The 26,176-nt window shown below is 37.5% G+C and overlaps 1 protein-coding gene across 1 annotated transcript in view; it reads left to right on the top strand.

Moving 5' to 3' along the window:
• The window catches only part of LOC122347951 (activating molecule in BECN1-regulated autophagy protein 1-like), a gene marked incomplete at its 5' end in the record, with an annotated part of 30,665 nt that extends 16,977 nt beyond the window's left edge, over positions 1–13,688 (top strand). Inside the window, 3 exon segments of the mRNA XM_043243186.1 lie at positions 987–1,195; positions 9,475–9,606; positions 11,156–13,688. Coding sequence (XP_043099121.1) covers positions 987–1,195; positions 9,475–9,606; positions 11,156–11,715 — 901 coding nt within the window.
• Positions 13,689–26,176: the final 12,488 nt, after the last annotated feature.

The raw sequence follows: 26,176 nt of genomic DNA, 5'->3' as shown, positions 1-26,176 counted from the left end.
ATATTACAATGTGTGTGTGTAACATGCTATTAAGGAAGCGTTGTTTCATTAATACTCTTTCATCTACTCTGTTGCGATGTAGTATATATGGTGTGAGTGAGAATTCACCTCCCATCAAATTAGCACCGACCAGCCCTCCAAGGCCCGGGCAACAGCAGCGTGTCACTTAGTGGATGGGCGTGATAGTGGAGCACAGCTGTGAGGCACGGCTGCTGCTAATTAAGCTTCATCACAGCAGCCATGAATCCAGCTTGTTTTGCTGACACTTTTTTGGTAAAAAAAAAAAATAATAAAAATGCCTGTGAGGTGTGTTACTGCTGTTTCCATCTTGTTGGTCTTCGTTTCCTGACACGCTGGTGCCATGCTTGTCCACAATTGTCTTAATGAGACATCTTAGTTCACTCTACAGCAGCAGTGCTTCACCCTAAATCGTGATGGAGTATCCATCTCCTCTCAAAGTATCACCATCCTGACCATTATATTTTACAGTTTAGATCCAGTCTCATGGCTGGAGCAGGTGGCCGAGAGGAAGGCCACAGCAACATAAGACTGCTGGCATCACATGATTAGGCATAACTGATAGTAATGGTCATCCACTGCCTGTCTGTCTGTTTTTCTACAGTCCTTCAAACTTAAATTAAAAAATACACTCTTATAACATACATGATCCCTCTTATTTTGGTAAAATAATTAACATTTTGCAGAGTCTGAAAGGGGTTGTAAACTTTGACCAACTGTACATACTATTGTAGTACATCCTGACTTGACAAACTTCTATGAAAGAAAACAACCTTTTGTCAGAATGGATTTAGCTTTATTAAGCAAGCGGTTATATAGACACGCATCCCGTTCCATCTAAAGTTCCTCCAGCCCTGTGGAGAATTTAACTCTGTGTCATATCAGATCAGACCAGAATCCTCTGAAGACTGCGTGAAGATTCGGTGTAGTCATCACTCACCCTGCTGTGGGATGTGTCTTGTTTGTAGGAACAGCAGGACTGATTGGAGGTCCCACAGAGAGATGGGTTTGATGAATGCGATTGGTCTGCAGCCACGACATCCTGCCCCCACTGTTACATCACAGGGGACGCAGACACAGACTCTGCAGTTACAGAATGCAGAGACACAAACAGACCGTGACCTACCAGATGAACCTCAGCAGCCCAGCACTTCTCAGGGGTCACAGGTTACTGATGGTAAGACACTCTCTGTGAGTGAGAATATCATTATTGAGCTCAGGTGCGGTTTGTCCTTGAGATGAAAAGACAAATCCTTTTCTTCAATTCTTCATCATATTGGCTTCTTCTGCTGGAATATTCTGTATTAACAAAACATTCGTTTTATCCTTTAGACAGGCTCATTCATCTGAATAAATTCAGTCTGAGTGCGTGTTCCAGTTGCAGTCTGATGACAGTATCTGTTTACGTTTGCCAAACATATATTCAGTGCATGCAAAAGTGTGGCATTTAGTGTTACCATAGCAACAAGAAGTCTTTAGAGAGCTTGGCCGCAACTTTTATTTGAAGTCGTTATGTGCTTTTCATATCTCTTGTGTCCTAACAATCTTTTTATTTCTCAGAATGTTAAAAAGACCCCACCACAGTGATGTTACTTTTGACTAAAACTAAAACATTATTGAATTAAATATAGGTAAAAGAAATTAAAATAAAATAAAAAGTATTACATCTAAGTACTTAAATAACTACATATGAAAAAAATAAAACAATTAAAAACGGTATAAAATACAGAATTGCTAAAACAATTAAAGGGAAGACTGCAAATATATTTTAAAAAGGTTCATTTAAAATGTACATAATACTTTGAAATACTTCGATATTTTCTAAATGATAATAAACCAGCACTGCTGCACCGCTTCACAGCCCCCCCAACCGTTTCTGTGGTGCAAATGAAAATCTACATTTTTGAATCCGACTATACAAATTCTCTGATTTACATGTCAGTTATCTGATTATTTAGGCATTCTTTTGGATTGTGCTCAGTCCGATTATTTTTGTTTGAGGTGTTTGCATAATGTTTTTTTTATTGAGGTATCTCTTACATTTGTGGAGTATTAAGCTTCACGTAAACATAGCTCCCAGTTGGTTTTGTACTATTTATTATTCTGTAGCCTTTAGTGAGAAATATGAGAGGTAAAAAGAGAAGATTGGGTGCCGAATTTTGTCTTTTTATGCTAATGGTAATTACAGGGGACAGGAGAGGCCACTCCACCAAGCACCCACCATCCGAATCTCTTAAGTTAATGTGTGTGTAGTATTGCTCTCAGGTTTGATGGCGGTTAGCTTCAGAGAGAGCATTCAAGCCAGAAAATACTACATTGCATCTCTCTTCCTCGCTACCAGCCATATTCTCTCTTCAGCCCAGCCTCCATTACCCATCAGCCCACTTTAGCTCTCTGCTCTTATTACTCTTACTCTTCATGTGTCGCTTTTAGCAGCACACCAAACAGATGAATAAGCATGTCTCGATGAAGCTTAACTATTTTGAGGGCCCAGATATGAATCGCAGAAATAAGCAGAGCGTCAGATTTAACCCAGCTGACATTTGTATTTTTAGACGGTTGGGCTGTTTAAATGTGCAGTTTTATTTATAAACATGGTTAGCAGTCGGAGCCGCTGCTGAAATGATATGTCTGATATAATGCCTGGTGGGAGCTCAGCTTCTGAAGAGTCAGATCATAGTGTGTGCAATATTTAGCAACGCATTATTAATAATTAACTTCTTTCCATAGCTATAGATTGTAAAATGTAAATCTGACCATCTGTCTGACGTATCCAGTCAAGTTGCATTTATTTGTCCTTCGCACAGCTTACATAAGGTTTACTGAAATAGTAATGCATGAGATGAGGCTCGGTGTAGAGCATTTTAGAGTGCAGGAATAGTATAATATTATAGTAACTGTTATTATATAATATTGCAATAAAGGTACAGAGTGCTAAAGAGTAACAGTACTAGAGAAAACAAAGTAGCGTTGGTGACTGCCAAGTGACACTATCAGAAACAGAGTACTGTGTATGGTTTCAAATGTACTCTAGTTCTGGTTCTGGTCTTTTTTTTCTCTTCACTCTTTCTTTTAGTCCAGGTTAGTTCAGTCTAATGCCACAAGCTTTACTGTAATTCCTGATTGTGCAGCACAGGTATAAACACTTGTAAAGCTCTGTCAGAAAAAGAAATTGTATGAGTACAGATAACGTTTTTTTTTTTGGCTTATGTTTTTCAGCTCAGGACACCATAAAGTTGGCATTTCGCTTTAACTTACATAGAATTACAGGTTAGCAGTTTTAAAGTTTATAAGCTGTAGCTGGAAAGTTGTAGTAGTGGGAATAGTTTCGAAGTGGCTGTGTTAATTCAGTTGGATAAAAGGATTAAAAGCGGGAGGAAAGAGGAAGGATAGGGATGAGCTATCAGTACACCAAGCACACGCGGCCCTAGCCGGTACTGCCTGAAGCGGCTTCTAAATTGATTGGCTCTAGCTTTAGCAAGAGTCAAATGAATGTACTTCTATGGAAAATTGAGCATTAAAAAAGGGCAAGAATAGAAACAGAAGAACAAGCAACTCTTTGTTGTTCGATTTCAAAGCTGAACCCTGTTAAGTGTAGTGATATTTAGGCAGAAGAGTTTTAAAACAGTGGATGAATAGAAATATAATGGTGGAACAGGAAGGAGACTATGAAGTCCCAGAGTATAAGCACAGCCTGAAGCCGTGTGAAGTTTGGTGGTTTTAACAAATCTTGGAAAGCTTTGACCTCTAAAGGAATACATCTCTAAGACTTTTTCAAAAGAGTGTATGTCCTTTGTTTAGTCTTGTGTATCTACACTTTTGACTAAAATAGAAGAAAATACAGCTCTGCTTTTATAAATTCTTCTCAAAAGTTTATTTCAAAGATTTGATGTCAATAACCTGGCAAGTTTTGGCAAAACCAGTCATTTTTTTCATCCTGAGAAGCAGTTCTGTGTCAGTTTGTTCCTTGTAAACAAGATTGGATTTCTTTGTGAACTGATTAAAATGAACCTGTGTGCTCTTTACTCCTGGGTGTTATTTTAGACTAGGTTAGAGACTTCCAGTTTATGTACAATATCAGACAATCAGTGAATGGACGAGTGCCCAAGGTCTGATGGTCTGGTAGCGTTGCGTTTAAATATATACATTTTTCTTTTCACTTAAATTGATTTGCATGTAACCTGTCCATTATACGTATAGCAGCAGGTTTCATGGCTGTGCGTGTTTTGTTTTGTGGCGTATGATTGAGGTCAGATGTTTTGCGTCTTCCCCTGCAGCACCTGTGTGTTTATGTCTCTGAGGTACTACAGGTGCCAAGAACTCGATGACTCAAAGTTTTAGGGTAGAGAAGTTCACTTCTGAGTGTCTCACCTCAAGGAAAGCCATCTTCCCACACAAACAGTGCACACTCCCTGCAGTGAGATCTGTGGGCGAGGGTTAAGTGCGCTATCGTTTTAAACTGCTGTCAGTGAATACGTTTAGGGTTAGCATTAGCATCCTCTCTGTACATTTTATGTAATGAATATGAGGAAAGCGCATGTTATATTTACTTGAGTTACACTACGAAACACAAAACAGAATGAAAAAACTAACTTAAAAAATATAATAATAGGCTTATAATAATGGTGATAAAATACAATAAAATACATATTTGTATTATAAAATACAAATATTACGAAAAAGGCATAGCTAGTATGGCTGTGGGATGGAAAAAATGTTTTCTTGTAGGATGTTTTATGTAACTTTTTTTTATGTATGTGTACTTTATGTAACATTTATTCATGATAAACTTAATACGAATGCTGTTTACATCGCGTGCAATACGGTCCGTTAGCCTCCGGTTAATATTATAATTTATATTAGAAAACAAAAAGAAATGAAGTAATAATTGTATAATCATTCATATAATTTCTTAATTCAAATTCAAATAATACGGAATCCATCTCTGATAATCCCAGGTTGCTATGGTCACGCATGTTTGTTTACACAATAAACTCGTGGCCATGAGAAAAATATTTTTCCGTCAATATAATAAGTCGCGGCCACGAGAAATGGATGTTGTTCCCTCAACTTAGCATCTCGACAAAACGATCTGGCCACAACATAATATCAAGTTCCCGTGAGTTAATATGATGTTCCTATGAATTAACATCACGTGGCCACTTCAAAACTAAGTGAACGGAAGAAGCCCTCTCCTGGTCACCGTACTGTTCTCTTCCTCTGTCTGTTCTGAATGCTGTATTCATCGTAACATGTTATCATCAGGTTGTTTATCTTATCAGGTCTACTATAATAAATATACTTTTTGGATTGAACATCGTCACTTCAGCTTCAGACAGAGAAATGAAGAATCCAGCCAGCCCCCAAAAAGAAGTCGGTTTAGAAGATGTTTAGTTAGTGTCCTGGAAATGTTTCTTTGCATTCTAGAGATGTGATCCCAGTCCTCTCCCCCTCCTCTCTCTTCATTTCCTGTAACAGACTAATGATAGATCATGCTCCACCTGAACCTGAGTTTTCTGCACCTGTCCTTTTGTTCAGAGGGGCTGAAGCTGTTGATTTCTTTGGTGTCGTAAGTACATGGATCATAGCAAGCAGTATGAAAAGTGATATGGAAGGCAATTACTGATCATATGGAAATGCTTTCCCACACTACCCCTCAAAAGGTTTGGGGTCATTAAGATTTAAAAATAAAATGTCTTTGAAAGTATGCTCTTTCACCATGGCCGAATTTATTTGGTCAAAAATACTGTAAAAACAGAAATAGTGTGAAATATTACATTTTAAAATCATTTAGATATTTTCCTATATTTTTAGAATGTAATAAAATTGTAAAAGATCATTTATTCCTGTGTTTGCAAAGCTGAATGAGCTGTTCCTTTTTTCACAATCTTTTCTATAATTCTAATATTTTGATTTGCTCAAGAAAACATACCAATTCATCTTATAATCACTATTAAAACAGTTGTGCTACTTTTTGTAATGAAATAGAAATGTAATGACGTAAACATTTTTACTTTTGATCAATTTCTTGCATCTTGCTGAAATGAAGTATTAATTTCTTACTGACCTTAGTCACTGTAACTGTAACTGTAATCTAATGGACCGACATAGAGCCTTATTCATTACAATCAGTTTTATTTTCTGTGATTTTTATTAGTGCTTAAAGTACACCACTGTTATTATCATGGTATGTTTAATATACATGTGGATGTCAAACAGTGACACAAACGTAAGAAATTAGTTGTTTTCATACGACAAGGGAACCTCAAGATCCAGGTGTGTATCATAAAACACAAACAAAAACTATTTATAGAAATGGCAAAGTACAACCATGCTTCCAATAAACAAATGGCGATAGTAAAGTCCAAGACCACTTTGACACATTAGGATTGGTGAAAACAACAGTGATCTGATGTGTAGTGTATGGACAGCATTAGCTGAATCCTACTGAATAAGAGTGTGAAGTCATTGTGGCTTTTTTTGGGTTGTGGTGAGTTGGCATTAAAATATTTCTCACCACCAAATGCCTCATCATACTTCGGTGGTCAGAGATTAGACAGACAGACGGAGGCCAGTCTCATTATCTGACATCAAGATGCTTCGACACCTTAACTCTTCTTTACAGAGGAATCAGCTTCAGCTGTCACAGGCAGAATATCAGCCAAAGGTCAGGAGAGATTTCGTAATCTCTCCTTCTCCCCGTTTTCTCTCAGTGTCCTTTCACCTTTTTAATATGCATGCATATCTATCTATGTATGTGTTTGCTATAGAAAACAGCCAATTTCCATGTGTTTGAATAGCTAGTGTTGTTGACATCCAGTGACTCATGCACCTTTAAGGGGATTTACTGTACAGTCTGTCTAAACATTCACGAGAAGCACTGTGGTCTCAGAAAAGTAAATCCTCACATTTCCATTCTGACATTGATGGGCTGTTTGTCTGATACTGAAAGCTTGCTTGGGAGAGGACTGTGCAGTATAAGTGGTGTTCGCGTTGCAAACTGGCCAACGGGAAAGCTGTATGCGAGGATGTTCCTATTACTTCTTAAAGAACACGGATGATTCTTTCTTTCTACCTCTTACTCATTCAACACACACCCACACCCGCACACTCACGATTTTGGAGGCACAACAGATGTTGGGTATTAGATAAATAATTAATATATAGCTCAAAGACTCTTCGCTCCACAGCAAAACGTGTTCCTTACAGAAGCCTGTGAGTGCAGTCATTGCAGAGAGATTACTTTCTCATTGTTCAGTCAGCACAAAACCCGCAAGGAGATGCTCCACAAGGTGCCATATAATTGTCTCGAACATGGACTGATATTGGAGTGGTCATTAGCCGTGTATGAAAATGCTGATGTAATAATATTGCTGCACACAGGGTGCCATTGAACTGCATTCAGGGCTCTGACAGATCTGTGAGTTCCCTGAATGACGTCAGTTTAAATGAGCCGGATCTCAGTGCTCTTTGGTTTTAAAGACCCTCAAGTGACTGTCTGTAAGCTGTCTGGGAGAAATAAGATTATTATTATTAATGTGTGTAAAACAACAAAACATGTTCTGTCAGAAAGTGACTGTGAAGCATCAACCCTAAAAATGAAGTGCGCAAATCGAAATGTAAAAAAATCACAATATTAACATGACACTATAGAGCATAATTATTGAAATATTGAATGAATGAAAAGAGAAGGATACAACTATGGCTGTCAATAAATTACAATCTACTATATATACTATTTATATAGGGATTTTTTTGTTTTTGAAGGAAGTCTTTTATTCTCACCAAAGCTGTATTATCAAAAAATACAGTGTAAAAAGGAATATTATTGCAATTCAAAATAATTATTTTCTAAAAGGTTAAGCATATTTGGTGTTTTAAAACCATTACCAATATTGAACAACAGTTGCACTATTTGAGGTTGTTATTGAAACAGGATTCTTTGATCATAGGGAGTTTAAAAGAGCAGCATTTATTTGATAAAGAAATCTTTTTAACATTATGAATGTTTAATGTTTAATCAAATTAATGAATCATTGCTGAATAAAAGTAGCATTTCTTCATGTTTAGTCTGACCCCAAACTTTTAAACAATAGTGTAAATTGAAATGGCAAAATAATATTTTTTTTTTTTACACAATTTTTCTCTGAAGTTGTCTGTCTAGCTCTCTTGCAACCTCCTAATTTTGAAAACTCCTTTAATAGCAAATACCATTTTCAGATCAAATATATTTTTTTTAAAGGAAATGTTGTGTCTTCCTTTTTTTTTGTATTTTGTCCTCAGTGTGCGTTAAACCCATGTGGTGATGGCAAACAAGGACCAACTGGCATTAGAGGCCTCCCACTGGCCTTAGTCACTAGTGATCCAAGAGAATTGTGTTGTGTTGGGTCCAGATGGCAGAGGTGATGTGCAGGATCTGTAATCTTGGAGAGCTGTTGTCCATGGATGGATGAACTAGCATGAGGCAGTGTGAGCATGGTGTGCACAATTTGAGGCATTTTACAGGAAGCACAATGAGCATTCATATTGGAAATTAGAGACCTTAACCATGAGTGCAGTTTGGTTCTAAAAAAGAAAAAAGCTATTCAGTCACATTAAAGATACAATAAAACAGGAAGTTGCCAGCTGAGAGGAGCTTAAATAGAAGAAGGTATTTGTTACAGCAAGTCCATTAGTCTAACCACTTTGATGGACAGAATTACGAATTATAAAATTATTTTCTTTTTCTCACATTTTGTCGATTTTCTTCTTTTAACATGGACTATGTGTTTTACAGATAAGCATACTATATGGGGAATTTTTATTTTTTTTATTTTTTAAGAACTTTCCGATGAAGTTACTTTATTAGTCGATGTAGCTGTTTTGCTCAAGGTATCAGAAAATACTGGGAAAATACCACTATGCAGAGATAAATATAATTCATCTCCATTATTCATGACCTGTGATGTTTTGTTCTGTGCCTCTAGTTGTCAAATATCTATTTTTCGACTTCTTCATCTGATAACTACATTTGGATTGTTTATGGGTTTTCAGTTAGATGGGAAAATGTAAATGTAAAGCATAAACAACCAATACAGAAAGTAATAAAAGGAGTGTAAAATATTGTACTTGCACTTCATTTTGTGGCAGTGTTAGAAAGACCGAGTACAAATGCAAAAATATAATGCAACTTATTCAAGCATTCAGAGTTTGAAGAAAGCAATCCAATATTAGTTTAGCCATAACAATGCCATTCTTCACAAAAATATGAAAACAAAAAATATAAGTGTTATTTACTCACATGCTCGAGCAATGTTTCTTTTTACTTTATCTTTTTGCCACTAACCTGTGCCAGTTTAATTATCTTTTTGCTTGTTTTTCTTCATCCCAATTGCTTATGTTGAGAATCAACTGGGGTGCTTCAAAAATAAAGAGTAAAATGCTGAAATTATCCCTCTTTATCTCATTATTTTTTAGCCGCAGACACTCTGGATTTAGAGATTCTCCCAGAGGATTCTGGGTCTGAGGTGGTACCAGAGACACCTCCCCACAGCCGACCTCAGGAAGATGAAGGATCAGATCTCACTGAACCCACCACAGACAGCACAGGTAACAAACACTTACATCACACTGATAAACAGAAAGTAACAATGTGATATTGATTTTGGTCATGGAGCTGTTCCAGTGAGGAGTCAGGATTAGGTAAACTTGAACAACATTCTTTTATTAGAATGCAGTAACATTTACATTTTGCATTAGGGCTACTATTATTTGAAAAGTAAAACAATTGTGCACACTTTGGTAACTAACCTGGTAATGGACTTCCACTTTGGCAGTTTATTTGGGACCAGAGCACGGTTCACATAATAAATTGTTCAAATGGACCTGGGAGTGCACCACTGTACCAAACCCAAGACTGAAAATGAAGCAACTCAAATTTGGGTCCGCATTTGTTCAGAAAAAGTAGAGCAACATTTGTTTTAGCCATTGACACTGTCATTAGTGTCTTTACACAGGGAGAGTGCAGTGTAATTGTGCAGCATGAGCGCAATCAGAGCAACAAGTGAATGGTTTGCAATCATCTGTCTTCACAAAAGAGACCGTTTGCAAATAGCAGGAAGCCACCTTCGTGCAAAATAGCTCTCAAAAATGTTATATATAAATGTTAGGTTAGATTATATATATATATTAGTATGTGATGGCTGTGATAACGGTGTTATGTCACTTGCTAACTGCAGCACAGTCCCTCACTTTCTAATAACTAGCTCATCACTGATCAGATTTCATTTATCACGTGTCAAGCTGACTACACAAGAAAACAAGAAAAACGGAAACTTGACAAGAAAACGGAAAAAGACAAGACAACATTTAATTGTATGTAATTATTTATCTGTTTTGCAAATAAACATTTTTAAAGCGAAGAAAAATGAGTGAAAACTCTGTCACATTAAAAGCAAGCAACTGTTTGATGCAGAAATTCAACTGATTTAAAAAGTGAAAGTAAAAAGCACATATTGCTTTTACAAGCTATTAAAAACCCAAGGAAAGCAAAGAGGCAAAACTCACACTCTGATTCATACTACAGCAAAGGTGTCCAGTGTGAAAGGGCCTTTAGATTATATATAGCACAGCACTAGTCGTTGTAGAGCGCACCATCGAACCAATGAAGAATTTGAACTATCAGTGCGTGAATTAAAACATGAAGAAACAAACCAAAGCTTGAAAGGGTTGTTGATGCTGATGCAAACAACTGAAACACGCTCTCATATTCACACTAACTGTACTTGATTCAAAGTGCCTAAACACTAGATGAGGATCAAAGAATTGAGTTTGCAGAAACCGTTGATGAATAATTTAGTTAATTGTGGTGCTTTTAATTGCACCGTACCTTCCTGTTAAATTAGGTCTGTACAACATGTGTCCAGACAGTAAGCCAGCAGTGTGACTGTTTGAAAGCCATTTGATGTATGTGACTCTCCACCGACACTGCCAAGATACAAATCTCCCAATAACACCTGCAACTCATGTTTTTTAAGCTGTCAATTTCACTTTTTCTCCTAAAGGCCAAACAGCCATTATTTTGTTCCTTCGTACTAAAGTTTATTGGTCCCCGGATTCTGGTATTTCTTGAAGAACTTAAGTTCTCTCTCTCTCTTAGGGCAGGCTGAGTATGTTTCTCGTATCCGAAGGCTAATGGCGGAGGGAGGGATGACAGCGGTTGTCCAGCGTGAGCAGAGCACCACAATGGCTTCCATGGGTAGCTTTGGCAATAACATCATCGTCAGCCACCGAATCCACCGTGGCTCTCAGACGGGAGCGGACGCACAAAGCCATTCTGGTTTGAGCCCCACCCCTGGGCCCTCCTCCGGTGCCCCTGAGACTTCGTACTCTCGTGTCCTCTCCGGCACGCTGGGGCTTCATACCGACACTGCTCAGGGCACCTCTGCAGACATAGACCTAGCACCCCTCGTAGAACAGGAAAGACTTCACACGTCCCTCCTTTCTCAGGAGTTTTCACCTGTTTTCTCATCTGCTCTAGACACAAATGGACCTTCCGCTTCCATGGAAACAGACAATGTCTTGGAGGGGGAGGAGCTTCAAGACTTTGCATCCCTTCCACCGTCTTTACTCTCATCCTCACCCTCTCTTTCTCCGGTGAACAACAGTAACTACAGCAACAGTGATAGTAGTTATCATGGAGATGAATATGGGAGGTAAAATTAGTGGGGTTTAGAGAGGATTCATTATTTGAAACCAACCGAGAAGAGAAAAGACCACATAACAGAAACTTCCAGAAATACTTGCACTCGACCCATGTGTTCCTCTCTCTTCTTGCCATCAGCGTTCATATTTCACATCCGCTCTGACACGGTCTAGTATATTATGAAAAGACAGATTTCAGACCATTCCATGTTGTACGTTAGTCGGCCTTGCTGTAGGTTCCAGTGGGGGTCTGCCTGTTGTCAATCATGATCAAAGCGTTCAGAGTAGAGCCACGTACAGAATAAGGTGTGTGAACACCAGAGAGACAGAGCACCGCTTTGCAGTCTTTTGTCTGTAGAGGAACATTTGTTCATCTTTCAAATGAAACATTTCAGATTTCATTGGGTGGTGCGAGTAGAAATGTCAAATTTCCTTGGACAGCCCAGTAGTCCAAAAAGTTACAAAACCTTTATAAACCTTAATTATTTTACTGTTGGTTAGTTTAGCGAGTCATTCCTGTTTTAGACGATGACTGGTGCATTTTAGTTCAGTTCAGTTTCGTTTTTTTAATGAAGTTGACATGACCACTCTTTATTTTTTAGGCCTTTGGAGGGATGGTGAGAAAAAGAAACGAAAGAAGACGTAGTTGTGCAAAAGTTTTATATTTTGTACTTTAAAGTTTAAATCTTTAACATTAAGGGATAAAAAAATATTGTGTCATCATTAACTCGCCCTCATGTAGTTCCAAACCTCTATGACTTTCAAATTCAAATATGTAGAGGTTTGGAGTGAAATGAAAGTCAGTAAATGATGGCATAATTTTCACCTTTGTGTGAACTATCCCTTTAAGATGTGATGTTTGTTTGCATCTTCATCATCTGTCTTCCGTGTGGCCAAGTCAGCCTCCTTTGCACTCGTTTTTACCTCAGAAGCACCTCAATTATCATACGTTTCCCCGAATGAAAAACAGTTTCTTAAAAAGGGTCTTCCCTTCCCTGTTTACAGTAAAGTGCTTCTCAACACGATTTGATAAACGTCACACTCAGAGCCTCAGCAGGGAAGCAAGCAGTGAAGTCTGACAGGTGTGTGTATGCAAGAGAGACGCTATCCCAGTTCTGTCAGCTACTGTAGATTTTCAAAGCCTATTGAAAGTTAGTCAGGCACCCGACAACAATTGTGTTGCATCCTTTTTTTTTATTTCTTATGTAGCACTCTGGTTCCTATCTGGTCTCTCAGAAAGCATTTCTGAAGTGTGTGTGTGTGTGTGTTCAGAGAGCTTGTCCGTTGAACCTCAAAGCCTGCCACTGGCTCTGTTGTTACGCCTTTTGAATTTCAGAATTTACAGCAACGTTTTGACTTCAGTTCATCCACAAACCGCCATCACAATGTCTAATCTGCTGAAGTGTACCTTACTTTGAGACGTGACCTTCGGGACTGTCTTCATGATGGGTGTTGAAGTGTCAAAACCCTGGCCGGCGGCCTGGTACAAACAGTGCTTCAGTACTGCATAGGGAACGCAGATGTTTGGAGGAATGTTTGTGACTCAATGTTTATATGAGATTTATTATTTTATTTTTTTTCAGACTTAATGCATTATGTTCTGCATTAATATGGAGAGGCTCTCTCTGCTTCTTTTGGCAAACCACTTTATCCTGAAAATGAATGTCTGGCGGTGTCTCCTGAATCTAGTCGGAGCACAAGCCGCAGCTTTGGTAAACAGTGTAACCTGCTTTAGCTCAGCTCACTGGCTTCCTACAGTAAAAACATCATTTTAGTTCTCTTTCTGCACCTGAAGAAAAACTACAGCAGCAGCTCTTCTGATGGATTATGTACTTAATATTAAGAAGTGGCTTTTTTTTGTCCTTTTTAGAAAACCATGTTATTTTAATTTTTTTTTTAAAAGGAAAAAAGGCTATAATACATTGATCTGCATTCTGGGAAACACAGTCCTTTATGTGATTTAAATGAAATAAAATTGTAACAGACAAGCTATGTGTTTGTTTGTGTGTAGAAAGCGACGAGGATTCAAATGCTCTTCTTTTTTCTAATTGTATTTTTATTATGGTCCTTTTTGTTGCAGATGACGGGAAACACATCCTACACTTTGGACTGATTCTGCTGCACTGATTGATTCTTTAAATCAAAGTCTTATGCAAATCTTGTGAGAGGTTCAGATGTTATTAGATCCACCGTGCTTAAATTATTATTCACTGTAAGCTCGTTCGGTTAGACAGTTTTCTACATGTTTAGCCTCGTTGCTCCGGAGCTGACTTCAGATCAGTGCTGACTGCTTTAGGATTATGCCTCACACGTAAGTAGATTATATTCAGATGATTCTAGAACTGTGAGTGAGATGAAGATGAGATGAATATTCACTGTGCTATGATGAAGAGGTGAACGTTCGCTATGGGAGACCATTTGAATAAAAGGGCCTGTAAAAAATGATCTGACGGTATTAATATTTTCAAGCCCGCAGAGCTTCATGCGCTATTGGATTCTGAAGGTACAGTGATGTAATTCAAGGTTGTTAATTGTTAAATCTTCTCATTGGAAATGGTTTGGAGAAATGAGGTGAATAGGAATGAGATGTATGTGTGTGAGCTGCAGCAAAAGCTACAAATATCAGCAAAGTCCTCACTCTGATGAAATGGAATAAAAAAAAGTCTGTTCTGTGGACCAGTCCTGTAATTAGGAGTTCTCTGGTTCACACAGAAGCAAGACCAGATGACAGAACTGTTATAAATATCAGGTTTGTGCCATAAAACACACAGTTATGTTTTATTTAAGGACACATGACCAGAAACGCTTCATCACGCACGCATAACTTAAAGCAACAGCCAAACTAGCTAATATGAGGCTGTACAAGCAACATGCAATAAGACATGTGAGAACTTTCTGTGCTTTAGGCTTCATTCAACTAAAACTGTGGTGGCTAATTGCTGGTGTAGATTCAAGACAGCAGAGGGCTCATTAAAAGAGAAGGGCTCCTGAGAGGATGCCTCCCGGCATTCTGCTACACGCACACATACCAAGAGGTCAAGGTTTGGCAGGTTTGACTGAGGCAGTGAGCCCCTGCTGGTAGATGCTGGAACTACATCATGATGGGGCCGAAACAGATATTTCTAAGCTGATAACTTTTCACAAGCAGCACTGTATTCAGCCTAAATATACATTTTAATTATTTTGTTTGCTTTATTTAAAAACGAGATTTAAAATATAGATTGAACAATTAATGGGTATAGAATCATGGTTTCCACAAATACAGCCTAACAAGTGTTTTCAATGCAGATGAAAAATATTTATTGAACGCCAAATCAGTGTATTATATGATTTCTGAAGTATCATGTGGCACTGAAGACTGGAGTAATAATACTTTGCCATGACGTGAATGAATTTCATTTTAAAATGAAAAATGTCTTGAATGAATTACTGTCTTCGCTGTACTTCTGATCAAATAAATGCTTGATGAGCATAACGGACAAAAAACCTTAAGCAATAATTTAATGTTTTCTTTATAGCCAAGCAAATTCCATTGAAGCAATAGCTTTCTTTAGGTATTATAGACCTCCTTGATAGAAAGACTTTGGCTGGCTAATCAGTGTCATCCTGACAGATAGAGAGAGTTTTAATGCAGCACAGAGAAATCCATTCCTGCCACGTGAAATGATGCCGATTGCTGATCTTCAAGACTGAGCGATGACAGAACGTCCCTGAAGGGCTGTGAGCCAAAGCAGCGTTCACTGTTTATATCGAGAAAGCGATTATACACTTTTCCCTAAAGGCTCTGAAAAATTCCACCTGTCTAGCAGGAAATTTGTTCACCGTTGGCCTAGCGCGTCTTATTTTCAACTTTGCTGACTCTCTGCTTTTTTTTTGCGAGTTTCTCGTCTCGAATATCAGTATTGATGCTGTGAATGAGTAAAGAGGGCTGGGATTGCAGCGAGGAAATCATAACTCACTGCGTGTTAACCTGTGAGGTTGACAGCAGCAGGCACAGACCATGAGTGATCAGAGTCCTCCCTATAAAGCTGATCTCAGTCATTTTGTGTAGAAACAAAGCACTGATACTGACATGATTACAGGCCCTGTTGAGCATTATCATCACCTACACTAGCTCTCGCTCTACACAACTGCTGTTGCATAAAGTGCTCCGCGCAGAGGCTCTGAGAGAGCTGCATCGCGGTGTAAGTGGGCACTGCGTGTGTGTGTGGTGGCATTTTTCTGAGCGCTCAAGTGCACGCATGCACAGCTAGGCTTTGTGAGAGAGTAGATTTAATGATGGGTGTTTTCTGAGAGAGAAAGGCTGTTATGCAAAGCCCCCCTTAATTGTATAATGTGGCAGATAAACAGAGTGGGCTGAGGTTAATGGGGATGACTACAGCAAAACATGCTGCTAATGATCCGGCCCATTTACTATTGCTAAAAACCCATCGGCACAGCGTGTAGCCATTATGCATGTAATTGCATAGCTATCACGTGTTTTTCTAACAGATATGGCATGTTTTGCATTTGTTTGTATCTTTCTGAAATGTTGTCGTATGTGTGTGTGTTTACAGGCTGGTTTTCCTAAACTGATCGTTTTTCAGTGTTTTTCTGCCGCTGTCAGTTATAATTTGCAGTACATCCCAGGCTAATTAAGCACTGAAACTGTACAGGAAATATCCTTACAGCATTTACTCATACATTACAGTCTATTTATAAATATTGACATTGGCCTCATTTGGTAGGAGCACAAATGACCCTGAAATTGGGTGTAATCTGAACTCATAATCATAATAGGCTTTGCTTATTATCTTACACAATGGATGGTTTTTTGGTATTTTGATCAACTCTTAATGTTCATGAGCTTTTTGTTGCATTTTGTTGGCTTTTTAGAGCAAAGTAAACTTTTTTTAACATAACGAGTAAGTAGTAAGGCAGTAAACAAAACCGTACCTTAATAAAAATATTATTCTGTAAAAGCTATAAAATAACTTTCAAACTGGTGTGTGCCGGTGAATAGCAGTATTGAATGTACCTGTAAATAGAATCAAGCCTAGATATATGTTTTATATCTTTTTTTATAGTGAGAGATGCGGTTAAAATGAAGCCGTGATTGTGTGAAATACATAAATATCTTTTTTTTCAAGGAAATAAATAAATATCAAATATTTATATGGTAGCCATCTTTCCATGTCCCTTTAACACAGTTATTGTGACTCTAGAGTTGGAAAAGCACTAAAGGAACCTCAGAATGTGATTATTCAAACCAAAGACACCCGGATATATGAAAAAGTAAAAGGTGATATGGTTATTAAAAAAATACATGCAATAGTGTTTATGAAAACCTCAATTTTGTTTATGAGGATAGAGTTCCAGATTTGAATCTTTGAATCCCTAAAGCCGGGGTACTACTTGACAGTTATGAAACATTGCTTTTGCTATATATATGTGTAGTACTGTGCAAAACTTTTAGACAACAAAGAATGCTTGTAAAAATGGAAATGTTAAACATTTATTTTCATAAATGAACAAAATGCAGTGAATGAACAAAAGAGAAACCTAAATCAAATCAATATTTGGTGTGACCACTAATTCTTCTAGGTACACTTCCTGTACATCTCATTCTTCTTTACGCTGAAGATAGTTCTTAATGGCTTTGGCTGTATGTTTGGGGTCGCCGTCCCGCTGCAGAATAAATTTGGGGCCAATCATACGCCTCCCTGATGGTATTTCATGATGGATAAGTATCTGCCTGTATTTCACAGCATTGAGAACACCATAAATCCTGACCAAATCTCCAACTTTATTTGCAGAAATGAAGCCCCAAATGTTCAAGGAACCTCCACCATGCTTCACGCTCTCCAGCCCTTTGATGAACAAACTGCATTCTACTACAGCCAAATATTTGAGTTTTGACTAATCTTTCCAGAGCACCTGCTGCCATTTTTCTGCGCACCAGTTTCTATGTTATTGTGCGTACTTGAGTCGCTTGGCCTTGTTCCCACGTCGGAGGTATATCTTTTTGGCTCCAACTCTTCCATGATGACCACTTCTGGCCAGACTTCTGGACAGTAGATGGGTGTACCTTGGTCCCACTGGTTTCTGCCAGTTCTGAGCTGATGGCACTGCTGGACATCTTCTGATTTCAAAGGGTAATAAGCTTGATGTGTCTTTCATCTGCTGCACTAATTTTGATGATCTGCTTCAGGATGAATAAAGGCTCTTCCAAGACTTTTTTCACCTTGATTCAGTTTGCTCAATTGCAGTGTTGTTCTTAAAGAAGCGTTTAAAATAAAAAAAAATAAAACAATAAGAAATCTGCCGTTTTTTTACTAACCATCTTGTCAAGAAAAACAAATATTTGACCTTCTGTCTTCAGTGCAACTTTGTTCTTTTGTTTGTTTAGTTTTTTCATAGTCAGTGGTCACCAAAACGAATTGGTGCTAATCTTATATATAATCTTCTAAAAATATTTACTTGTATGACGTGATGGTTAGTAAATTTACTAAAGTTACAATGTTTATTTTTGAGTGAACCTTTCCATTAAAGCAATTACTATAACTGGAAAAACCCCACTAGATTTAGTAAGGCTGTCACATTAAGAAACACTATATATCTATAACAGTCTCTTTTTGTTTAATCATTATTTGTAATTGTTAAAGCTAACACATGACTTTTTCAAAGAAGGCAGTTAGGAGGGATACAATCTTTGACATTATTTTGTGTGTCACATTATTGAACAAAGAAACAGTTCAATCTTTTTGTTTTTGGTTGCAAGAACTTATAAGTGCCTAAGAACTGATTGCGATGCCAAGAACCCCTCAGAGCTGTGAAGAACCGTGTTTTGCGTAGGGTTCTCTGAGCAGTAATGGTTCTAGTGAGGACCTATTGTCACCCAAAGCACCTTTTTAAGAGTGTATGTATATTTGCATAATTGTATCTTCCCCTACAGTATGCTGGAATGTTATATGCTCAACTGAAGAGCATGAAAGGGGTCGCAATTTCAGCTTTATGGCTTTTAAAAACAATTTTGGTTGCTTTTGCTTCCAGGAAGTGATTGCTATAAAAAGCCCAGCTGAAAGGATGTTTTGCATGCGCTTGTCTCTTAGACACTTAACTGTGTTCTTGTTCATCGGAAAAAGGATGTTCATCATTGCATTACGTTAGCTTAACGTTCCATTTAGATGCAACTGCTTTGTTTTTGATTAGTTTAATTATTTATCTCTCTCTCTCTCACACACACACACACATACGCTCCTCTTTCTCTTTCACATCTAATCACCTGCTCTGATACGTCTCTGTCTTTTGTTGGTGAATAATGATCCTAATACAAACACACACCTCTTAAACAGAGAACACGCTGCACTTAGATCCACTGAGAGTGTTACATAATAACTTAAATGGGTGGAAATATAAAAAGTGGAGGGAGAGCACAGAGAGAAGCAGAAGAGGGTGAGATGTAGAACTCTGTGGCTGTACACGATATCGACTTTCTCTACAATATTCAAATAAGAACACAAGCGTGTGCTTGCATGAATGCGTCCTACCGTATGTTAGTATTCCAGCAGCAGGCAGGACATGCTCATTCTCATAGTACACCAACTGCAGTCCGATCCATAGCGAAACTAATTGGGCATTAAAGTTTGGAAACGTTTTCCAAGCATGGTCACCTTCAGGCTGAAGATATATGCTATTTGTTAAAGTTTTTGGCTTTACTCATAAAACTAAACAGACTTGCTAGCTGTTATGTTTTGAGGGCAGGACAAAGTTTTCCAGTCTTTAAGTCATCTGATTTTTGTTTCATTAAGAAAAGCTTAAAAAGAGAATGCAAGCAGCGTTAAGGAGAATTTTCTTTCTCTGTTTACCATGTAAAGAGGTGAATTGTAAAGAGGCACAAACAGTAGATCTGTTACTGCAAAAAAGCTCCTTAAATAATCCAATTTAGAGAGCGAGAGAGATGTATATTGAATCAAATCTGTTTCTCTAAAAACCAATATTCCCCGACTCTCAGGCCTAATACACCTCTCTCTGAATCAAACACTAAAGTGCCACTCATGGCACATTTTAGTCGGTAGTGACTCTTTCAGTTTACGGTTTTGGTTTAGATCAACCCTTTAATGTTCATTTAGAGGGGTACTTCAAAAAGCTTTTATTACCTTGATAAACATTAACGGAAAAAGTCAGCAAGAAACTGAGAAAGAGTCATTTACTTTGTCAGCAATTCAGTTAGTTATTGCAAATCAGTTTTATTATCAGTTGTTTTATTGAGACAGGCTCTGGCTTGGGCCTGCAGCTACAATAACATGCAGAAGAAACACACCAGATACAATGAATTCAGTGTCAACTAAACCAAACTCAACGTAATCTCTTGCTCATGTAATCTAGATTCAGCAGTTCTAAAATTAACAGAGCATGACTGAACTGATGTAGGCTGAACTCAGCAGCAGAGCTATATCTCATCGGTCTATCTCATTTGAAAGCAGTGGGTGAGCATGTGAAGTGAAGCAGAATTTGTTATATGTGTCTGTGATGTATGAGCTTAATGAGCCTATCATTTGACTTGCTACAGAACTTATGGACATCTATTCCTGACTGGAACTGGTTTCTCACACCAGCATGAGTCAGTAGCTGTTCAATACATTTTCATTCTACCTGGCTTTTTGTTGTTGTTGTTGTTGTTGTTCACTAGATGGATGCATTTCACTAAACAGCCAGTGAAACAAAAAAAGAAGTTGTTAAATAAGTGGGTCTCAGTAGTGGGCCTATTAATTGCAGTAAAGGGTTTTTAGTTTGAAGAATTGTACTTTTGGTATTTTTGATGTTCTGCTTAACTTCAGTGATTTTGGTCTCTCTCTCTCTCACTTCTCCTGTCCTGCTGTACTAAGATCATCAAGCTTAGTATTCATACTGAACTAATGAGAGACCAGAGCTTATTACTGTTACTATACACACAGCGATTTAGTTGAGACATCTCTTCATGTCCACACAGGAGTGCTGGTCTGCCTCACCTCATTAACAACTCCCTCAGATCTTATTCCCTACCCTGTGGTCTGTTTGCATGAGAGAATATTCCCTTCTGAAATTATAGACTTCACAGTGAAACCATGTACGCTTCTGCAATGTCTTCTTTATGGCCTTGACTATAATGAATCAAATGTAATTTAATTCAAGTGAAATGAAAGTTAACTTCATTAAACAAACACAAGATCAAGCTGTATAGACAGAGGTAAAATCTCATTTATTGGCTTGATCTGTTTGTTCTGCTGAAAAAGAATCAGCTAAATCCGGTCTGTGCTGGTTTGCTGGTCTTAGCTGGACTACTAGCTAGAAACAGCTTAGGCCAACCAACTAGTATTTTTTTTTTCTTCAGCTTTATAATATTGAGTAAAGCCTAAGACAAATAATTGGGTCACACTATTTAAGATTATGTTTTGTTTGTTTTTTTTAGCATTTACAACTGTTATTGGACACTTACTGTTATTGGAAGTTAGATATCCTTGCAAGTTTGTGCCCATTCATTTTATAATGTGACCAAAAACATAACTGCATAAAATATGATTTTATATACTATATTTTCTACTTGCGTCTATATGTATGCATATATGAGAGAGCTCTCTCGCAGAGAAGTGAGTTTGAAAAGACAGGAAGTTTTCATTCTCTTTTCTGAATCCCACACTATCATTTCATTCCCATGCCCTCTCTCTCCTCTCATCACTCCTCCTCTCACTCCATCTCAAAGCCAGTGGAGCATGCAGTCTTTATTCTTGCACCTGAGTGAGTGGATGTGTGTGTGTGTTTCCAGAATTTTACAAGCATTGACTTAATCAGGCCAACAGTTTTTACAGAGGTCCCAAATCTCTCCACATGCCCCTTGAGCACATATTCCCCATTTTAAGGAGCACATGCATCAACACACATGTGCAATCAACCATTATCTGAACTGTCACATCGCTTATCAGACAACATGGATTTCTATTGTGCACTGTAAACCACACTTGTTTTTTTTCCACATTATCATGAGACTGTCTCCCGTTATTACAATAACCGGCCTCATTCACAACCAACTCTTCAAAATTCCAGTACCTGTCTTTTTAATACGCAACTACTAGCGTAGCGTTTGGTCTATAAATGTGGCATCATCTGTTCCTTCAGTATTGCCAATTAGAGACAGTTCCAGTTGTGCACAGTGTGATTGCATAGTACGATGTCAAAATTACAAAATTAAAAAAAGACAGATTGGCGTCAGATGTTCTGTAGTTTTGCCATATGGAAACTTTTTTTTACGTGTACATTTTTGAACTGAGTTTTACTTTGATTATAAAATGGTTGAAGGGGGAAAAAACATTTTAGATCACCCCAAGGAAGAGTTGTTGAAGTTCCCAATGTTTGAAAGCCTTACAAAAGAACTTCTAAAGACTGGGGCCTCGAACAGTGTACCATCAGACAGATAGATGACAGGTGGAAAAACATCAGAACTGCTGCTAGATGTTGTACGTGAGAGGTAACTGTAGTGGAAACCACTGCTCTCCAAAGCAATACATAATTTACCCACAGCTGTACTAAAACAACGGTTTGTGGCCAGACAAAACAGCAGCTGAACATTTAGTCAAGGGACAAAAGCATTATATTCAAAGAAAACATGAAGCTCCATATCAGTATTGTTATCATTGTTATCAGTTTTACACTTAAATGGCCACACATCTGAGTCATCGAAGGCCTAAAAGATTACATTTAAAAAAGAAGGGAACAAACAGAAGCAATCCTATAATGTCGTATAATAATAAGTGACCTCAGGCTCATTGAAATGCAGAGGTTTTCTGACGGTGTTCAAACATGCCAAAGATATACATAAATCAAAACCGAAAAGTAGGCCTCAAAATTCCTTTGCAGGTTTGATCAAAAGCTAAAAAAATTATTTGGGTAATTGCAAAAGAAGTTCATAGGGGTTCATAGGGGTATACCTTTTCTAATTAAAGGGGTCACATAATGAGGAATACATTTTTCTTTGATCTTTGGAGATAAAAGTCTTGAAGTACAATGGATTCGAAACGCAAACTTTTCTCCACAGTGTTGGTCCCTGCTGGAAGATTGTTGAAACTACACCATGACTTCATGAACAGCTACAGAGATGTAAATGTTATAATGAAATAACAAATATTAAATATTTATGTAAAAGGCAACACAGAATAGAGTATGTATCACTCATATACAGTAGATAATATGGTTCCTAATCCCTAGACAAAAATGTAATAGCTTGTGTGTAGCACCTGCAGCTCTGCATATCCTTCTGAAGGATCCCTTTGTTAGAAATGAGCAACTGATAAAAAGTGGATGTTTATAATAGAAAATGTGTAATTATTTAATGGATAAGTTTTTATTATTTTGCAACTAGATGTTATATTCTGCTGAAATATTTTATTACAAATTAAATATTTCAGAAATATTTCATTAAAAGACTTTTCTTAATCAAAATAAAATATATAAGAAAAAAAAATCACTGAGTACCTTTACAGTTGATGCTTTAGTACATTCAAAAGCACACAAGCTTCTGTAGACTTACACTTTCTTCATCAAGGTATCTGTACTATAAATCCAAAGGATTATGACCACAGGAGTGGTACTGTATACTTCATTCACCACTGATAAGATTTTCATTACTGATATTGTCTGCTGTGTACACGATATATTTTTTATGAGAAATCCCTTTTGTGCTTTAGGTGAACATTTTACATGGCTGAATGATATTGTGGTGATTTGGTGATAGCATTACAGGGAAACCGCTATTTTACCTCTTCAAATGCCGCATAAGTGGCAAAGAACGAATTAGCTTTTTTTTTTTCAGACCAACTCTGAAAAATATAGACATATATGTAAAGATGCCTCGTTAGAGGGCCGCGATACAAAAGATGTCCGCCATATTTTAGCTGATTTGACGTCATTCAGTGCCACAATCCTGCACACAACGGCTCTGGGTGAATCTACAGTACGGCCAATGCCGTCATATACACCGTACTGGAAAATGGAAACACTTTTTTTTGTATTGTATTGGTGTAGACAGTTCGAAAATGAAAAGCAAATAGAAAAGAAATTCCAGTGTCGATGCCTGTCTTTGTTGATGTGCTTTGTAGTTTTGTAAAGTGCAGACTGAATTGAATGCTAACACCTACAAAGATTTGCTCGCTCTGCTCTGCATATTTGAATGAATAAAATCAATTTTTCTTTGAACTAAGAAGTCACAAATTGCAATTTGCAGAATGATGGATTTTTTTATTATTATTATTATTATTTTTTTTAATACAGTGTTAACCGCCCTGGCTCTCTTTTCTTTCCTTAAGAATTTTCATTAGCCTCAGCCAGAAAAAATTGCTTTAAATAACGTAGGTTGGAGGTGCTGGACAAACATCTAATTGATCTGCCCTCTGAACTCTGTTTGCCAGGGTGGTTTAATGTCTGTGGAAAGATTATACTGCTGAGTAGAGAGAGAGGCAAAAGCGTTTATGGTAGGTGCAGACAGACACTGACAGTGCTGACACAATCATTTAGAGCTCTGAGATCAGGTGTGGTTCTACTTATTTCTTGTGCCAGAAGGGAAGTCTCTTTCTCTGTGCCTCATCGACCATGGAGGGAACATATTGATTATGGATTTAATGACTATTGCGCTGATTAGTAAATTGATTGAACAGTCCGCAGAAATGACCCTCGAATATTCCTCCTAATCTAAAATTTATAGCCGTCATTAAGTGGATGAAAACTGTAGAATATTTGACATCGTTTGTGAAGTTCTTTTTTCCTTTCTTGAATCTCCAGACATGATCAGAACAAACATCACATGGTGCGGCAGCTCTCAGAACTAATCACTGGCTTGTTTGATGTGTCATCAAGAATCAACATTAGAATGAACTGAACTAATGAACCCTTAATGCCTGTGTGAAACTGTCCATGGACACACACACAAAACTGTGTAGCACACTTCCATTCTCAGTCCCCCACAGAGTTTGTTCTCAGATGCTCTTAGGTATCTCAAAATCCCCAAACTTAACATATTTTTTTAATACAGAGCTGGTGTGAATTATTTAGATAATTGCTAGGTATTGCTTTTAATGTTTCTCTTAAATCAACATGCTTCTACTCTAAGGAGTCCGCAGAGAGCTGGAGAAACTGTACAGGCACAGAATATTTAATTCTAAAACGTTCAAGGCTTTTGTTTTTTTTTAAGTCTCCTAAGGTGGTGAGGAATTGACTCATAAAGAAAGTGTCTAGGTACACGCTGATCAATGATAGCAATTCCGGATTCACAATGCTGTGAAAGATGAGTTTTGTTTCACAGCTTAAATTACACTTATACCATAGTTTCCATCAACACTGCTAGCAGGATAACAGTGACTTAAAAATTTACGTCTCCAATAATGTACAATTTGACTTAGAATTCTGTTGCCTTGTGTATTGTGCATGATTTGGGATTTATTTTGACCTTCTGCATGGAAATTAGGTCTAATCCAGCGGTGATTCCAGGATTTCAGGCTTAGGAGGCTTAGCACCTTATAGTGGATGTGATCTGTTGTGGTTCATCTTGCTTTAGGAGCAGTTAGCCATAATTCATGAGAAATCTTCCTTGATGAACTTTTTTTAATCAAAAAAAGGCATGTTTTTATCAGTGTGTATCAGAAATGCAGGTGTATTGATAGATAAAGATTGAACCACTGATGGCAGATGGATTATTTTGACAGTGTGTTTTGTACAGTGTTCATACAGAAAGACAATGACAGGCTGACTGATTGATTTTCCTAAACTCTTTAAGAAATTGGTTTTTAATTATAGTCGTTTTTTCTTAATATTTATTATAAACTGGATAGTTCTGGTCCCTGATGCTGACTGGTCAATAGTCATATTTTATTTTCAGTAAAACACAACTATGACTGCATTACTGAACAGCATGGCATATTGTACCTTACAGCTTATATAAAGCACCTGGGAGTCAAAACATATAGAAAAACGCATTGTCCTTTCCCCTTTTCCTATTGTTCCATTTTACTTTCCTTTGAGGTATGGCCCAATTCAAATGAGATTCTAGATGAATTTTTTTTTAAACCTGTTATGATATGGTAAATGTTTAGAATTGCAGTCTAAGCAGTAACCTAGCCTAATATGCCTCCAGTCACCCTCTTCATAGATGACTTTTCAAATGGTTATGTTCATTTAGAGTCAGTAGTATTCTTAGGAGGCCAGTGTGTTCATTACGTATTGATTTAGTTAGCTGAGGTTTTGCATTCTTCCACTAATAGACCCTTATCTTCAAAGTGGTTTTGACCTGCAGAGGATTTAAGAGAAGATTGTTCAGTAGTCCAAGATCTAACAGTCCATTTGCTGTGCATATTGACAGACTCTCTTAAGGCTTTTTTAAAGACAGCTATGCATTTCTATGTGGTTAGTGTTCAGGCATTTGTTATGAGTGCTATCTGTTTAATTAATAGAATTCTCTCTCCCTTTATATATA

The sequence above is a fragment of the Puntigrus tetrazona genome, chromosome 7, assembly GCF_018831695.1.
Source record: "Puntigrus tetrazona isolate hp1 chromosome 7, ASM1883169v1, whole genome shotgun sequence".
NCBI lineage: Eukaryota > Metazoa > Chordata > Actinopteri > Cypriniformes > Cyprinidae > Puntigrus > Puntigrus tetrazona.
Note: the sequence above shows the minus strand (reverse complement) of the source record. Positions and strands in the feature narration are given on the sequence as shown.